General features: G+C 37.1%; 1 protein-coding gene across 1 annotated transcript in view; it reads right to left on the bottom strand.

Moving 5' to 3' along the window:
* The window catches only part of LOC112540697 (chloride channel protein C-like), a 96,783-nt gene that overhangs the window by 53,430 nt on the left and 29,459 nt on the right, over positions 1-13,894 (bottom strand). The window contains exons 6-9 of the mRNA XM_088130549.1: positions 13,038-13,281; positions 4,629-4,823; positions 2,596-2,693; positions 1,592-1,695 (exon numbers count right to left, since the gene is read on the bottom strand). Of these exons, the coding sequence (XP_087986675.1) occupies positions 1,592-1,695; positions 2,596-2,693; positions 4,629-4,823; positions 13,038-13,281 (641 nt within the window). The remainder of the gene's footprint in view (positions 1-1,591; positions 1,696-2,595; positions 2,694-4,628; positions 4,824-13,037; positions 13,282-13,894) is intronic.

The following is a 13,894-nucleotide window of genomic DNA, read 5'->3' as shown; positions in this document are numbered from 1 at the left end:
CCCTAATTATTCCACTTCTGAATAATATTACAGGATTTACCATCCAACAATATGCACACTTCCTGCAGTCTGATGCCAGTTGTAACATAGCCAGATTCTATGTAGCTGAATTTAAAATAAGATACATGGTAAATAAAAACAGCTGAACCTGCTTGATTATGGTTTGCTAGATATGGAACTATTCCTAGCATTACATTTAGAACTGCCTTATGTTTTTATTAGCCAAAACCACTCATATGTTAAGTGGTGAAGCTTTTTCTTTTAGTTAAAATTTCTGTTTTTAACTTACCCCCTGTTGTTTATTTTAACCTTTTTAGTTTTATCCTTGGGTCGACTATTAACTGAAGCATTCAAATTACAGTTTTACCCCCTGTGCTGGTTAATAACTGCAGTAAAGATGGATTTGATTTGGCCTCCTTTTAGGCCAAAGAAAAGGGGGAAATTTATACTACTGAAAATTAGCAGTTTTACTAGCACATTTTGGTAGTGCAAGCTGGGGTTACAAAATAGGGCAAAGAACAGGAGGTTGCCTATCCCTGCTCTGCAAGAAAATTTATTTATTTATTTATTTATTTATTTATTTATTTATTTATTTATTTATTTTTAAATTTATATGCTGCCCATCTCCCCCAGAGGGTGACTCTGGGCAGCTTACAACTAGAAACAAATATTCAAAAATATTGAAAGTAGTAGGTCTTGTGGATAATGAACAACAAGAAAAATACAGGACTTTAATGCTTTATATGATTACTACAGCCAGGCTAATATATGCTCAATATTGGAAAAAGGAAACTATTCCGACAAAGGAGGAATGGATGATCAAACTTATTGAATTAGCACAAATGGCAAAACTGACATGCCTATTGAAAGATGATAGTATTCTGAAATTTAAAGAAATGTGGCAACAATTACTAGACTACCTGTATTTAATTGATGAAAATGAAGCAATGACAGTCCTTATTGTAAAGGACGTGAATGAATAGAAATAAATAGTATACCAAGAGCTTAAAATTATCAGGAGCGATATAAGGGGGTTAAAGTTATACTGATAGCTAAATTAGTCAGAAACATTTAGGTTAGAGAATTCTGTTTATAAGGCTATGATTTTTCTCTATTTTTTTGGAAAAAGAATGTCAAAAATGGATAATGACAACAAGTACTATCAACATAATCTAGTACAACAAGATGTTTAGAAAGAGATGTTGATCTTTACTGAACGTTATTCTAAATGTAGAAAAAACTTTTTTGTATAAATATTTGTTTAAAGAATAAAATAAATTTTTTTAAAAATATTGCAAGTAGTATGATTAGGATGCTTTAAGTGCAGGTACATCCTTTGTATTAAGTTCATAAATTCCCAGAGTGGCATAATTTGAATCTGGATATTGATCAAAACCAAGTTTAAAAACATCATATGCTTTCTTGGGGAACTGATAGATAAATTCTTTATTACAATCAATGACCAATCCATAAAACACATTACATCTGTACATGAATCTTGTAGAAGTATATTTAAACAAACACTATTCTTGGATGGACGGACAGACAGACACAGACAGACAGATAGATACTGTAGATAGATTTCTCTTACCTTCATTGAAGGTTCGGTTGAAATATTCTGTTTCATCTGACCCACTTTGTAAAGTGGCTGGTTTACAATTATATTCACATATTTGCCAGCTAAGATGATGTATGCTTATGCTCAAAATGAAAAGAAATAATGATCAGTTCATGATGAAAATATATAATACAGGAGTTGAGACAGTCAATATCCATGCTCTCCCTTCACAACTGTACATCTGAAGCTATTAATGTGCCTGCAGAGTTCCTTCACATGCAAGAAATTCTCATCTGAGACAAATCTCCTGAGCCAAAAGGTGCAATATAGTCAAAGAGCTGCTTTCAGTGGCAGTCAAACATATGGTTGGAGGTTGGTTTAGCATACATGTTTCCCTATGTGTTTTTTTTCAATGCATTGTGGAATCACTCATCCACTTATTCAAAAAAGTTGATTTTCAGTGAATAATTCTAGGACTGATGATTATTTGGTATGTTCTATTTTATGTGTAGTCACATTTTTGGGGATAGGAAGTTAAGCTGGATAAATGATATAACCTTATTGTTATGTGTGCAGCAATTAGTCTATTCTCCCCCTCCCCCTAGTACAGAAGACAGGCCTCTTTAGGAACCTTGGTGTTATGATGTTTCTAACAGACAGCAATCCAGGCATTAAAGCTTCTGCAGCTATTTAGGGACTCTCAATATGGAAACTACCTCTTTTCTATGATTCCCTGCCAAGCCTTAAAACTACCTGATTCCATACTTCTTGGCATCACTCTGAAAGGTTGCTGGTACTGTCTTAAATCATTACAGGATTTCTAACTATGAGAAGTACAGTACTGTATATCTGAAATGAGTATACATTCCATTTCCTGTGCTCCCACTATGAAATATGTTTATGGACTAATCCTCCAAATATTCCACCCAGGTCATATGACATGCCATTGAAGCTACACAATGGGATCAGTTCTCAGACTGAAGCAGCCAAGAGCACCTATATAATATACATGTGCTTCCATCTCTTTCATTACTTACTTCTGTGACTTACTAGGCAGATCAGATGCTGGCAGGCTCCTGACTGGAGTACAGTGAAAGAAATATGGCAAGTAGACTATAGCAGTAATAGTCAAAACCTGTATATAGTATTTTTAAAGTTCAGAAAGATAGAAATGTTGAATAAACATAGTCTAAAATCAGCAGGTTCACCCCACAGGAACATTTGCACATATACACATATATTCACACAATTTTACCTATCACATTCACTAATGACTCAGTGTTTCAGAGAGGGGCATTTAAGCTCATGAAAGAGCTAAAATCAAAGGCAATAATCCAACAAAGAGTAATCTTCACAATAAGAGACCTGTCAAAATTATCTTTAACCCATTCCTTGCTAGTCTCCAGTCTGAGAGCTTTCTCCAACCTGTTGCACTCTAGAAGTATTGAAATATAATTGTTGAAATATAATTGTTGAATGCCACAGGGAGCACACACTGCCTAGTGAATTCTGGGAATGCTGGACTCCATATGTCTGGAAGGCATCAGGTTGGGAAAGACAAGACTATTGCATTTCATTAGAGGAGAAAAAGCTAGTTCTGAAAATGGTCTGGAAATTTCAACTCATCTAAAATAAGCCTGCAAGACAATTTACTGACAAACCAGGTCTTGTTACAGCCTAATGTTTTATGATAATAATATAATTCAAAACACCACTTTGTACTTGTCCTGTAGCCAGTCAACAAGTCTGGAGGGTGTGAAAATTGTAGTTCAACTAATCTTGACACATCAGTTTGCAGAAAGAAAGGTATTTTGTGCTTTAAGTGTGCTATATGTAACAATAACAGGTACCCACTGCTCAGTAGGGAGAGGTAACATCAGGAAGCTTAGAAGCATAGTAGGTTAATGGAGTGGATTTAACCTATTTAAGGCCTTCTGCTTATATGAAATCTCCATACATATCTCTTGCTCATGTTATATATCATTTTATTCAACTGTTGTTCAAATAGCAGAAGAAAAGCTCTATTAACTTAATAAGTTCTACAAACATTCTCATCACCACCCATTGACAGGGGATAGTTGACATTTTACCAATAATCATTTTCATATGCAATGAACTGAAGTTTCTCTGATAGATTCACATATTCCTATATTCATAATCAATGTTTATCAATTATATTTGCTTAGTTTCATCCTTAAACACAATTCAAATGGAAGCATTGTGTTATACCTGAACTTCTAATGCAATATTTCCATGTTTTTCCAATTATAGTATCCCATCCAAAAATTGTTCACCAGTATCACAGAAACCCAGTTTTGTTAAAAACTGAACATTAGATTTCCTTGTGATAAAAACATATAAGAAATTGTGATTTATCTTTTGCAAGGAAAAAACATTCTGATTTTATTTTTTTTATTAACACAGTTTTTCCATTTCATAATATAAAGATTAGCAAATGAAAATTACCTTAAAAAGAAGATATTTGCAGTTAAATTTTGTTCTCTCTATTATATGACATTTTTGTGTTTTTACTCCAAACTAGTTTTAATTTGTATACATAAAGTATGTTAAAAGCACATTGATTATGAATTCCTGTATTATAGATATTTTCTACTGCTTAAGAAACTATTGTTCAAAGGTTGCAATTTTCAGTCCAAATCCAACTCATAATGGCTAAGCCTTCAGGAAAATTCAGAAAGATTAGAGAACATTGGAAGAAGATAGGCCAGCAATTGAAAAAGAGGGCAGTGTTTGGCTTCAGAGTTTAGTGACCATGGTCTAGACAATAGATTTCCTGACGTTTCACTGGCAACTATGGTTGGCATCTTCAGAGGCAAAGTGGTCTGCTACACAGAAGATTGCCTCTGAAGATACCAGCCACAGTTGCTGATGAAAAGTCAGGAAATCTGTTGTCTAGACTGCAGTCACTAAACCCTGAAGCCCAACACTGCCCAATGGTGAAAGCCTGCACCAGTAAATTAGAAATTATTTAAATAACTATGACTTACTATTCTGAATCTGGTATAAATATGACTTTGGGATGCTCAACAAAACAACATTAAATACTTACAAAGATCAGCACACATTCAAGGAGCTTGGCTGATTTTCTGAGGGATGGTTTTTGAATTGTGCTGAAGAACCACAGACGTAATTTATTAATCCTTATGTTCAGGAAAACAAAGAAAGCTCCTAAAAGACCCCCAAGTATTCCAAGGAAGATGGCTGGAACAAAGGCCAACACGCTCATATCCAGTAAATTCTTAACCTAAACAGAAAGGAAATGAAACAAAATGTTCTGTGAATTTTGCCAATTAGTTGATATACCGCAGCCTCCATGCTAAAAGGTATGTGATGCAACCATTCAACATATAAAATTAAATTAGGTACGTAAAAACAGATTGTTCTTATAATAGTTTGTGGGTCATCGCCAAAGTCTTTCTTCCAGATCTTTCACTGTCTCCAATGATCCTTCTTACCTTTAAGATTAAAATACAAATTCTTATTATGGGAATGTATGTATCATTTTCCATTATATTAGAACAGCCTGAAGTAACCTATTGGATAGACTCATGCATGCTGTTCCAAAGCTTTGTACAGGTGTGATAGTCTCTCCCTTCTCCACATCCCCAAACAGACCTCAGAAGTTTAGATAGATAGATTTATTGTGGAGAATTAGAAAGCCATAAACATAAAGAAGTTCTCCACCTAAAAGAACCCCAGAACTGTGCCTTTTAGGTTTGTGGTTTAAATTCTGAGCTGCTTCACTCCATCTTTTGAACAGCTGCACATTTCCCAGTTTTGAAAATTCCTACCATCTCTCTTTTGTTTACAAAATGATCTTCTCTGGCATGAAAATCAGAGATCCCCACCTCACCAGCTTCAGATCTGTTAAGTTCCTTGTCAGTTGCCTAAACTGAAAATGATTATTTTCCAAGCACAATTCTTACAGAATTCTCTTTAGCAAGATTACTGAGATGGATGGGAGAGAGGTTATAAAATTCCAACAGCTGACCACTAACTGCCTGTGTATATTAAGGTGGAGACTTTGATTCCTTTTCTAACAGCCTTCTGATGAACCAGCAATGTGACAGGTCTCTTCACTGGAATTTTGTAGCTAATTTTACACTATCTTGAAACTCTATCAATCTGGGAATCAGCTTTTACAAACCCTTATATGATGAATGCCTCATTTACCACTTTGTTGTGCCAATGTCTTCAACAGGGCTGGTTTTCTAATTGTCCTACAGTTGAACCTGGCAAAAGAATTTGGTATCTGCTATGTTATCAATTAAGATAGTCTCTACTGGAAGGCCAGATAGTTAGTAAATAGTAAATATGATACAGGATTCAGAGAAGCAGCAGCCTCAAAGAAAAGTGCATAAATTGAAAGACTGGCCACGAGATTGGGACTATCTGAGGAGAAATGTCTATTGGGAGCAATATTATTCAAAGGTAAATCAGTTAATATGTATAACTTGAGTGTTCATCTAAGAATATGTTTACAAAATCTCTAGAAGGCTAATACACATTGTCTTCCATCTATATATAAACACATAACAGAAATATTAGAAATTAGGATAAAGGTATAGGTGATCCTAGTTTAATGACGAACTTACAATGGCGCTCAACAAGTGGTAGTTGCTACCGGTCCCAGTACTTACAGTCATTGCAGCAACTCCGCAGTCACATGATTGCCATTTGCGACCTTCTTTGCCAGCTTCCTATAAGCAAAGTCAATGGGGAAACCAGCAGAAGGTTGCAAATGGTGACTATGTGACATCCTTGCTTAATGACCCACGGTGATTTATTTAACCATGGCAACTGGGAATGCCAGAATTTCCATCACTAAGCGACATGGTCATGTGACATCACACTTTACAACTGCATTGCTTAACAATGGAAATTCCAGTCCCAATTGCCATTGTTAAGTGAAGACTACCTGTAATTCCATACAATCCTATTTCATAAAGAACAATTGAAACACTGAGGTAAAAACTTTTTGATATCCAGTGCACCTGAAACAAATTCAAATAATTTGTAGTTACCCAAATAAATTTAAACAACATGCAGTTGAAGAGCTTGTTCGCAGTAGCACTCACTTAGACAATATAGTCTGAAATATACTGTCTGCTTCTTCATCTAGCAGTCCAAGACACAATCCTAGGATCAACCTTAAACCAACATAGCACTTGGAACATGGCCACCAAATCTGGATTGTAAAACTCTGAACTGGTTCTCTTTTTTCCTATTTACTGATACAGTACCTTAACTAGGATTATTTCCAGGGGTTTCAGATAATTTACAAGTCTATTTCTTTTACTCTGTCCTCCCTCTGAGCAACCCAAAATAAAGTTTCATAAATGATTTGCTTTTGAGATTATGCTCCAAAAGAGGGTAAATATAATAAAATTTAAGACTCAAAAGCTCACATAAACTCTGGCTGTCTCATCCTCCACACACCCCAGAAGCAGTCTCCCCCATTTACCTTCTGTTTCTTCATTTAAGGAAGGCAAATGGAGGGATAGCTGCATTTGTTATTGTTTAAAGTACTGCTCTAAAGTCAGAAAATATCTATAAAAATGTAAAGCTTGAAATGTGTCAGGTTAGAGCTTCCAGGGGAAGTATGAAAACCTGAAGCGCTGGCTCTGCAAAAGCGAAGCCAACGACCACAGCAAAGATCAAGGAACCAAAGAGTAGACCAGTTCCCTGGAACCTTTCTGGATAGGGAGAGGACAGGGGATCACTCATATGTGCTCCAGATGGGTCCTCCTCCTGAGGTTCTCTAATTGTCAGGGCAGCAGTTTTCTGGGGGTTTGAGTGCCAGGAGACAACAGGACCAGATATCTTGCTCACAACTGCAGCAGAGCCTTTTAAAGGACACTTAAGTTCGCAAATCTTACTTTCTAATCACTTTCAGAAATTGCCTATTAACTATTTTAAAGCTATTAGAGACCTTCAGAATGACATGTTTGAAAAGTCTTCATTGGGTAAGTTTATCTTCAACTCTGAACAAAAGAAAAATTAATTACAAGCTTAAAAACTTAAAGAATTTGAAGTAAACAGCAAAAAGCTAAATTCTTATTTTGGAATAAACAGCAAAAGGGTGATTAGAACGTTGATCTTTGAAAGTTATAAATGGCCTAAGGGGCCATATGGATTTGAAATAAGATTTTGAAATTAATTACAAGAATGTTATTGGGTAGTCAGTTTATAATAAAATGGCTATCCCACTTTTGAAATGTTCATGATTGGTTGGAAAAACAAAACAAAAAACAGAAAATAAAGCAAAGGGAAAACAAAATAATTACTACTTTGTAATTTATTTGTGATCATCTCCTAGGAATTTAATTTAAAGACATATGTCTATGTCTTTCTATGATTCTATAATATTGAATATCAATCAATCAAATATGAAGAAATTATGGTTTTTCTGCTAAAAATCTATTTATGAACTTCAGAAATTGATGACATAATTCTGTAGCAAACATGAATTCTGCCACTTACTGTTGTATAGTTACACTATTAATATTTACTCACCAACATCATCTCAGTTTTGGCTAACCTATAGCAACAGCTCTGTTCTGTCTGAAATCAAAATATTAGATGATCTATAATATCTATTGCAGAAAGAAAAACTCAGTCCCTAATACGCTTGGCATCTTTTTGGTCATTGTAACAGGTAAATACTAGGGCTGTACAATGCTTTGATTTTGAGACATTGCTTTGGAGAGCATGGGAGCACAAATGCAGTTTCTGTTAGCAACTCAGCTGTCTTCAGGGATGTCCACAAAGGGGAGGTCATCAAAGTCAAAATGGCACCACAACCATGCAATCAAAGCCTTACCCCTTTTTTAATGTACACTGTGCACACTAAAAAGGGGCAGGCTTTGATCACATGGTTGTGGTCACCATCTTGACGTTTTGGTCCTGCGTGGACACCCCTGGCTGACAGGAGCTTCACCTGCACTCCCGTGCAACTCCAAAACAATTCTTCTCTTTTTCTGACACTTTTGTAAGACTACTTTAGCATTTTTTAATCACTTCCCTTTCCTCCTCATTATTTCCATTACACCCACATTTGGTTATATTTTTTTAAGTCCATACATTTGGTATGAAAAGAGATGAAAAAGAGCGCAACCCTACCGATGAATACAAAAAAAGACCCTGCAAGGAATCAAACTAGATAAAGAATCCAAATACACTTCTAGACAGTGCAGAAGTTTTTACTACTGCTTAAAGTATGGCTATAAAAGCAGATGTTTCTGTAAAACCTTTATCTCACTCAGTTCTCTCAGTAAGCCCCCAACTACACCAAGAACACAAATATTACAAACTAATATGTGTCTCAAACTATTCTTCACATCTACCTTTTTTAAATTGCACCCCAGTACAAAAGAGGAAGCCATGTTTTATGGTATACTCACACGGGATGCATAAATTGGAATGAGTTTCAGTCAATATATAATGCAACTGAAAAATATGTAGTCTGTTCCATGTTAACATCCACATGTAGTACAACAAAATAAGAGAGGGTCAAATGAATATTTTACTATCCTAGTTTAAAGAAAGGCAATAAATATTCGGGCAGTTGTTTCTTTGTGAGTGGAGTAACAGCATGCAGAAGAAGTAAATAACTCTTAACTGCTGCTTTTCTGCTAGGAATTACGATTCTTGTCATGTGCTGCTTGCATAGAGGTACTTGTTAAAAATAAACTGCCACTTGAAAACACCCTATAACTGCCCAACAGAATATGGAGGGGCAGGTGTGATCTACAGCCTATTTTGCAATGGTTGAGTTGGTTACTCTGCCGAAATTCAACATGCACACATAAGTTGTACATTAGTGTCCTACACAGTATTCCACATAGTATTTCCAAATTATTTATTTATGTATTCGTCATATTTATTATGGCTCCCCATCTCACAAAACATGACTCTGGGCAGCATACAGTAAAAAAATCTATAAAACAATGATATAAAAACAAGTAAAAATATTTAAATTATAATTAAAAGCCAAGGAGTGTCAGGCCCAATTCAAGAACAGTAAGGAAACGGTTCATCCAAATTCAGTTCTTTTATTGCTTATACCATATAGACATAATCTTGCCAGACTAAATCTATACTACTGCAACTAGTGGATATACCCTGGGAGATTCTAGGGAGTGGCTATCCTGAACCTCTTACATTTCCCACACCCCAGCTCTGGGCTGTGTTTTATTTTGCCTCCCTGCTCTTCCTGGAATATACCCCCTCCTTCCTTATAACCTTGCTCTTTACTGAAATCCACCACAGCGCCCCCTCCTACATAGATACATTCCATCACAAGGAGAGAGCAACAGATATTAACAGTGGTGGAACCACCTCAACAACTCACCAGTCCCTTGGGACCCTCAGATCTGATGACATAATCAAGTTTTGAGGGACTTATGGAAAACTAACAGGATGGAGCCAATCTCACCTTAGGGGGGATGATTATAGAAATAAGGTGGGTGCCATGGCAGAAAAGGCCCATCTCCTGGGTCATGCCAGATGAAGCTCCTTGGCAGGTGGGACCCACAACATACCTCTTCTGTCAAATCTGATGGGATGGGCAGATGTAAACAGGAACAGGCAGTCCCTCAAATAACTGGTCCCATGCCATGAAGAGCTTTAAAGGTCAAAACCAGCACCTTGAATTGGACCTGGAAGCAAACTGGTAACCAATGCAGCTCACAGAGAAGAGGTGTAACATGTAGAATTCTAGGAGCACACATAACTACCCGCACTGCCATATTCTGCACCAGCTGAAGCTTCCGGATACTCTTCAACAGCCTCCCCATGTAGAATACATTATAGTAGCCCACCCAGAAGGTGATAAGGGCATGAGTAACCATGAGCAGAGCCTCCCAATCCAGGAATTGGCACAATTGGCACACAACACGAAACTGTGCAAAGGCCCTCCTAGCCATGACTGCCACTTGCTGTTCAAGCAGTAGTCACAACTCTAAAAGAACTCCCAAGTTGTACACCAGGTCTGTTTGGGGCAGTGCAATCCATCCAGCACCAAAGATAGCATAGTCCCAGAACTGGCAGGCCCCAAAACCCAGAGCCACTCATTTTTGCCAGGGTTCAGTTGAAGCCTGTTGTTACCCATCCAGACTCTCACAGCCTCCAGGCACCAGGATAAGATAACAACAGCATTGCTTAGTTCAGAGGGGGCAGAGGTGATAATTGGGTATTATCAGCATACTGATGTTACCTCACCTCATGACAATGGATGAGCTCACCCAGAGGCTTCATGTAGATTTTTTTTCCAAATAATTTTTATTAGAATTATAGATAAAAAGAATAAAAGCCAACACAAGCTACAAAAAATACAAACAGAAAAATGCAAAGGAAAACAAAAAGTGTGGAAGAAAACGAAAAAATAGAAAAAAGAAAAAAGAAGCAACTTTCCCCTTCATCCTAGCAAGTAAAAACAATCTTAGTAACTTATCACTATCTCTAAATACATGATCTCACTTCACCCCATATCTATGTATTGAAAAAAAAAAAAAGAGTCCAAACGCTTTGTCAGTCGTTCTATATCAGCAAAAAGTCCAGTAAGGGCAACCAGATGTAGCCCTGGTCAAATAAGCCAACCTTGTATTCCTTCCCTGAGTTTTTAAAACTATCTTTTAACCCCTTCAAAAAGAGTCCCAGAGCTAGTTTTCTGTTCATCAGTGTTTCAAGCCAAAAATCTTTCTGAACTTTAACAGATTTCTTTTGTATATCCTATAGGTAAAATTTGTCCTTTTGTTTGTCATTTCTAACAAAGTCCTTCAAAACCTTGACAGAACTCTTTTGTATATCAAGTAAAAAGAAAATATCCAAGTTGGTTTCTTGATTCAATATTTGTACATCTCCTTTTGGGAGTAAATCATCCATTAGTTCCATGTGTTTACCCATATCTTTCTCCATATCTTTCTCATTGCTTAGTACATTTAAGTCCCCCTTCATAGTGATTTCAAAGTCCTCCACTGCAACTTGTTCTTGTTCTACAAATTCATTACAGCACATTCTGTCATTTTTGTTGTGAAGTTTACCAAGTCTGTCGATAAACTCAGCACAGTCGTTCCCAATTTGCATTATAGATTTCTGTTCCATTTTCTTTATCCTCTAGATCCCTCTAGTGTCCATCCTGCAAGGTCCCCTTATGATAAAAAGAACTCAAAACATTTGCCATTTTCCCAGGAGAAAAATTCTTCTAATTAATTCAAAACTCTTTGTGGGCATTTAAAATTATAATTTCAAGTCCATCTGAGCCCTTGTTAAACTTTCTAAAATCCATATTCTAAGCACTCTTTTGCTGTCTAATCCAAAAAATAATATTTTTCAAAAGCTTTTAAAAGTCACATTTCAAAGTTCTTTCTCCAAGGAGAAGGTGACTCACCTAATCAATAAACTTGCCATTGAAGGTTCTTAATCCTTTTTAAGCAGCAGAAAAGAAAAACAAATCTGAAGTGATTAAGAAATGAGGCTCAGTCAAGCTTAATATCCTTTAAAAAGGCTGCATTGACTGTGAGCAAAGATGGTTCCTCCCTCAACTCCCAGCCACTCTACCCATAGGGAAACCACAAAACGACAATTCCTGTGGTTTACTCACAAGTAGCAGCTTACAGAGTCACATGGGCTATCTCAAAGATCTCTCCTTGATGCGGAGAGCATTTTGGCAGCCAGGATCCCACATCCCACGCTGATCTCTGCCATAATGCCATCCCTCTGCAAAGGGGCGATCAACTTGCCATGGCTCTCAAGCAGAAGTCCACTTCATTGTAGACGTTGAATAGGAGCAGAGAGAGCACCAAACCCTGCAGTGCCCCACATAGTAGGGGCTGAGGGAGGGATTTCTCCCCCCCCCAGTCACTACCAGCTGATATTGACGCTGGAGAAAGGAGGAGAACCAGCACAATACAGTGCTACCCATCCCCAATCCCCAGAGCCAATCCAGAAGGATACCATGATTAAAGGTATTGAACACCGCTGGAAGATCAAGCAAGTAAGGATGGATGCACAACCTTCATCCCACTTTCACCAGAGATCATCTAAAAGTGCGACCAATGCCATTTCCGTCCCATACGCAGGCCTGAATCCCTATTGAAAGAGGTCCGGATAATCCAGAATTCTCAATCAAAATGGTCCACTAGCCACGTTAGCTCCAGGAAGTGCTTATTTGATTATGGTTCCCAAAGTAAGTTCAGCAAAACATATGTCAGCTCAATAGCTTTCAAAAGAGAATGCCAGCTCTTGTTCAGAGCCTAACTGGACTCCCCCACAACCTGGGATGCAAATTTGCAATTATTTGCTACCTGTTGGCAATTTTATTTTTACACAGTTTTAACCATAGTCACAAACAATCTCCAATAAAGGAGCCTGTTCTAGACAAAAGAGTTTGTTTTCAATTGCCCCACAGAAATACAGGAGCTGACATTGTTTGACTTGGTATCAACTCAATACGTACCCAAAATAAAATCCTCTTCTCGGCTTTGAAAAATCCAAACTGACCCCTGTATACAAACCCGGAGAGAGAAGAGGATAGTAAATCTGTAGTGAAGGCAGCCATCAAGCAGCAGAAGAATGTTTGCCAGGCCAATTTGATATCCCAGGAAGAGGCCACCTCCTCTAGTGTAAATAGAAGTCCACCCACAGGAGCATGGAATACAGAGGCAATTGCTGCTCCTGCACCAGCTGTAACAAAATTCCTTCTGTAACAAAGGTGAGAAGGGAAAAACATTTTTTTTAATTATAGCATTACATTACATGATATGACAATTGTGCACTTCCTCTTCAACTTATAAAACTGGGCATCTCAATCCAAATGTTAACCATGGACTTGTGAGGTAACCAAAGAAAAGGAAAAGGGAAAAACGTAACTCCAAGCCATCTACTTTATGTTAAGTATATATTACAGTTAAGTTGAGTCCAGATATTTAAGTAAGTTACAGCTAACACAAAAGCAATCTTGTTCAGAATTAGTTTGTCAAACTGAATCAGATCAAGGCCTCTCGGGAACAAGGGTTAAAGATCCAGTATGTTGGCTGTAATGCAGATCAGGTAGAATTAAGTTTCCATGAGGTCTTAAGTGAATGTACAAAGATATTTCTGAAGTCCACAGTATTGGTCATGGGCCAAATGTCTTCCATAAGTAACAGCTTAAGAAACACATCCCAAATTTATTTCACAAATTGCTGAAGCAAGTTAAAAGACAACATGTATTTTGTTTATTTGGGCTGTCAAGTTGTCCTTGGGCCACAGATAACTTGTAATAGCTTTTTGTTTGGAGATACAACAAACAGTATGGTCAAAGGTTTGGATTTT

This window comes from Python bivittatus, unplaced genomic scaffold (genome assembly GCF_059951505.1).
Source record: "Python bivittatus isolate LINGU-HERP-01145 unplaced genomic scaffold, Pbiv_v1 ctg000840_np1212, whole genome shotgun sequence".
Taxonomy (NCBI): domain Eukaryota; kingdom Metazoa; phylum Chordata; class Lepidosauria; order Squamata; family Pythonidae; genus Python; species Python bivittatus.
The sequence above is the reverse complement of the archived record's forward strand: the minus strand, read 5'-3'. Positions and strand labels throughout refer to the sequence as shown.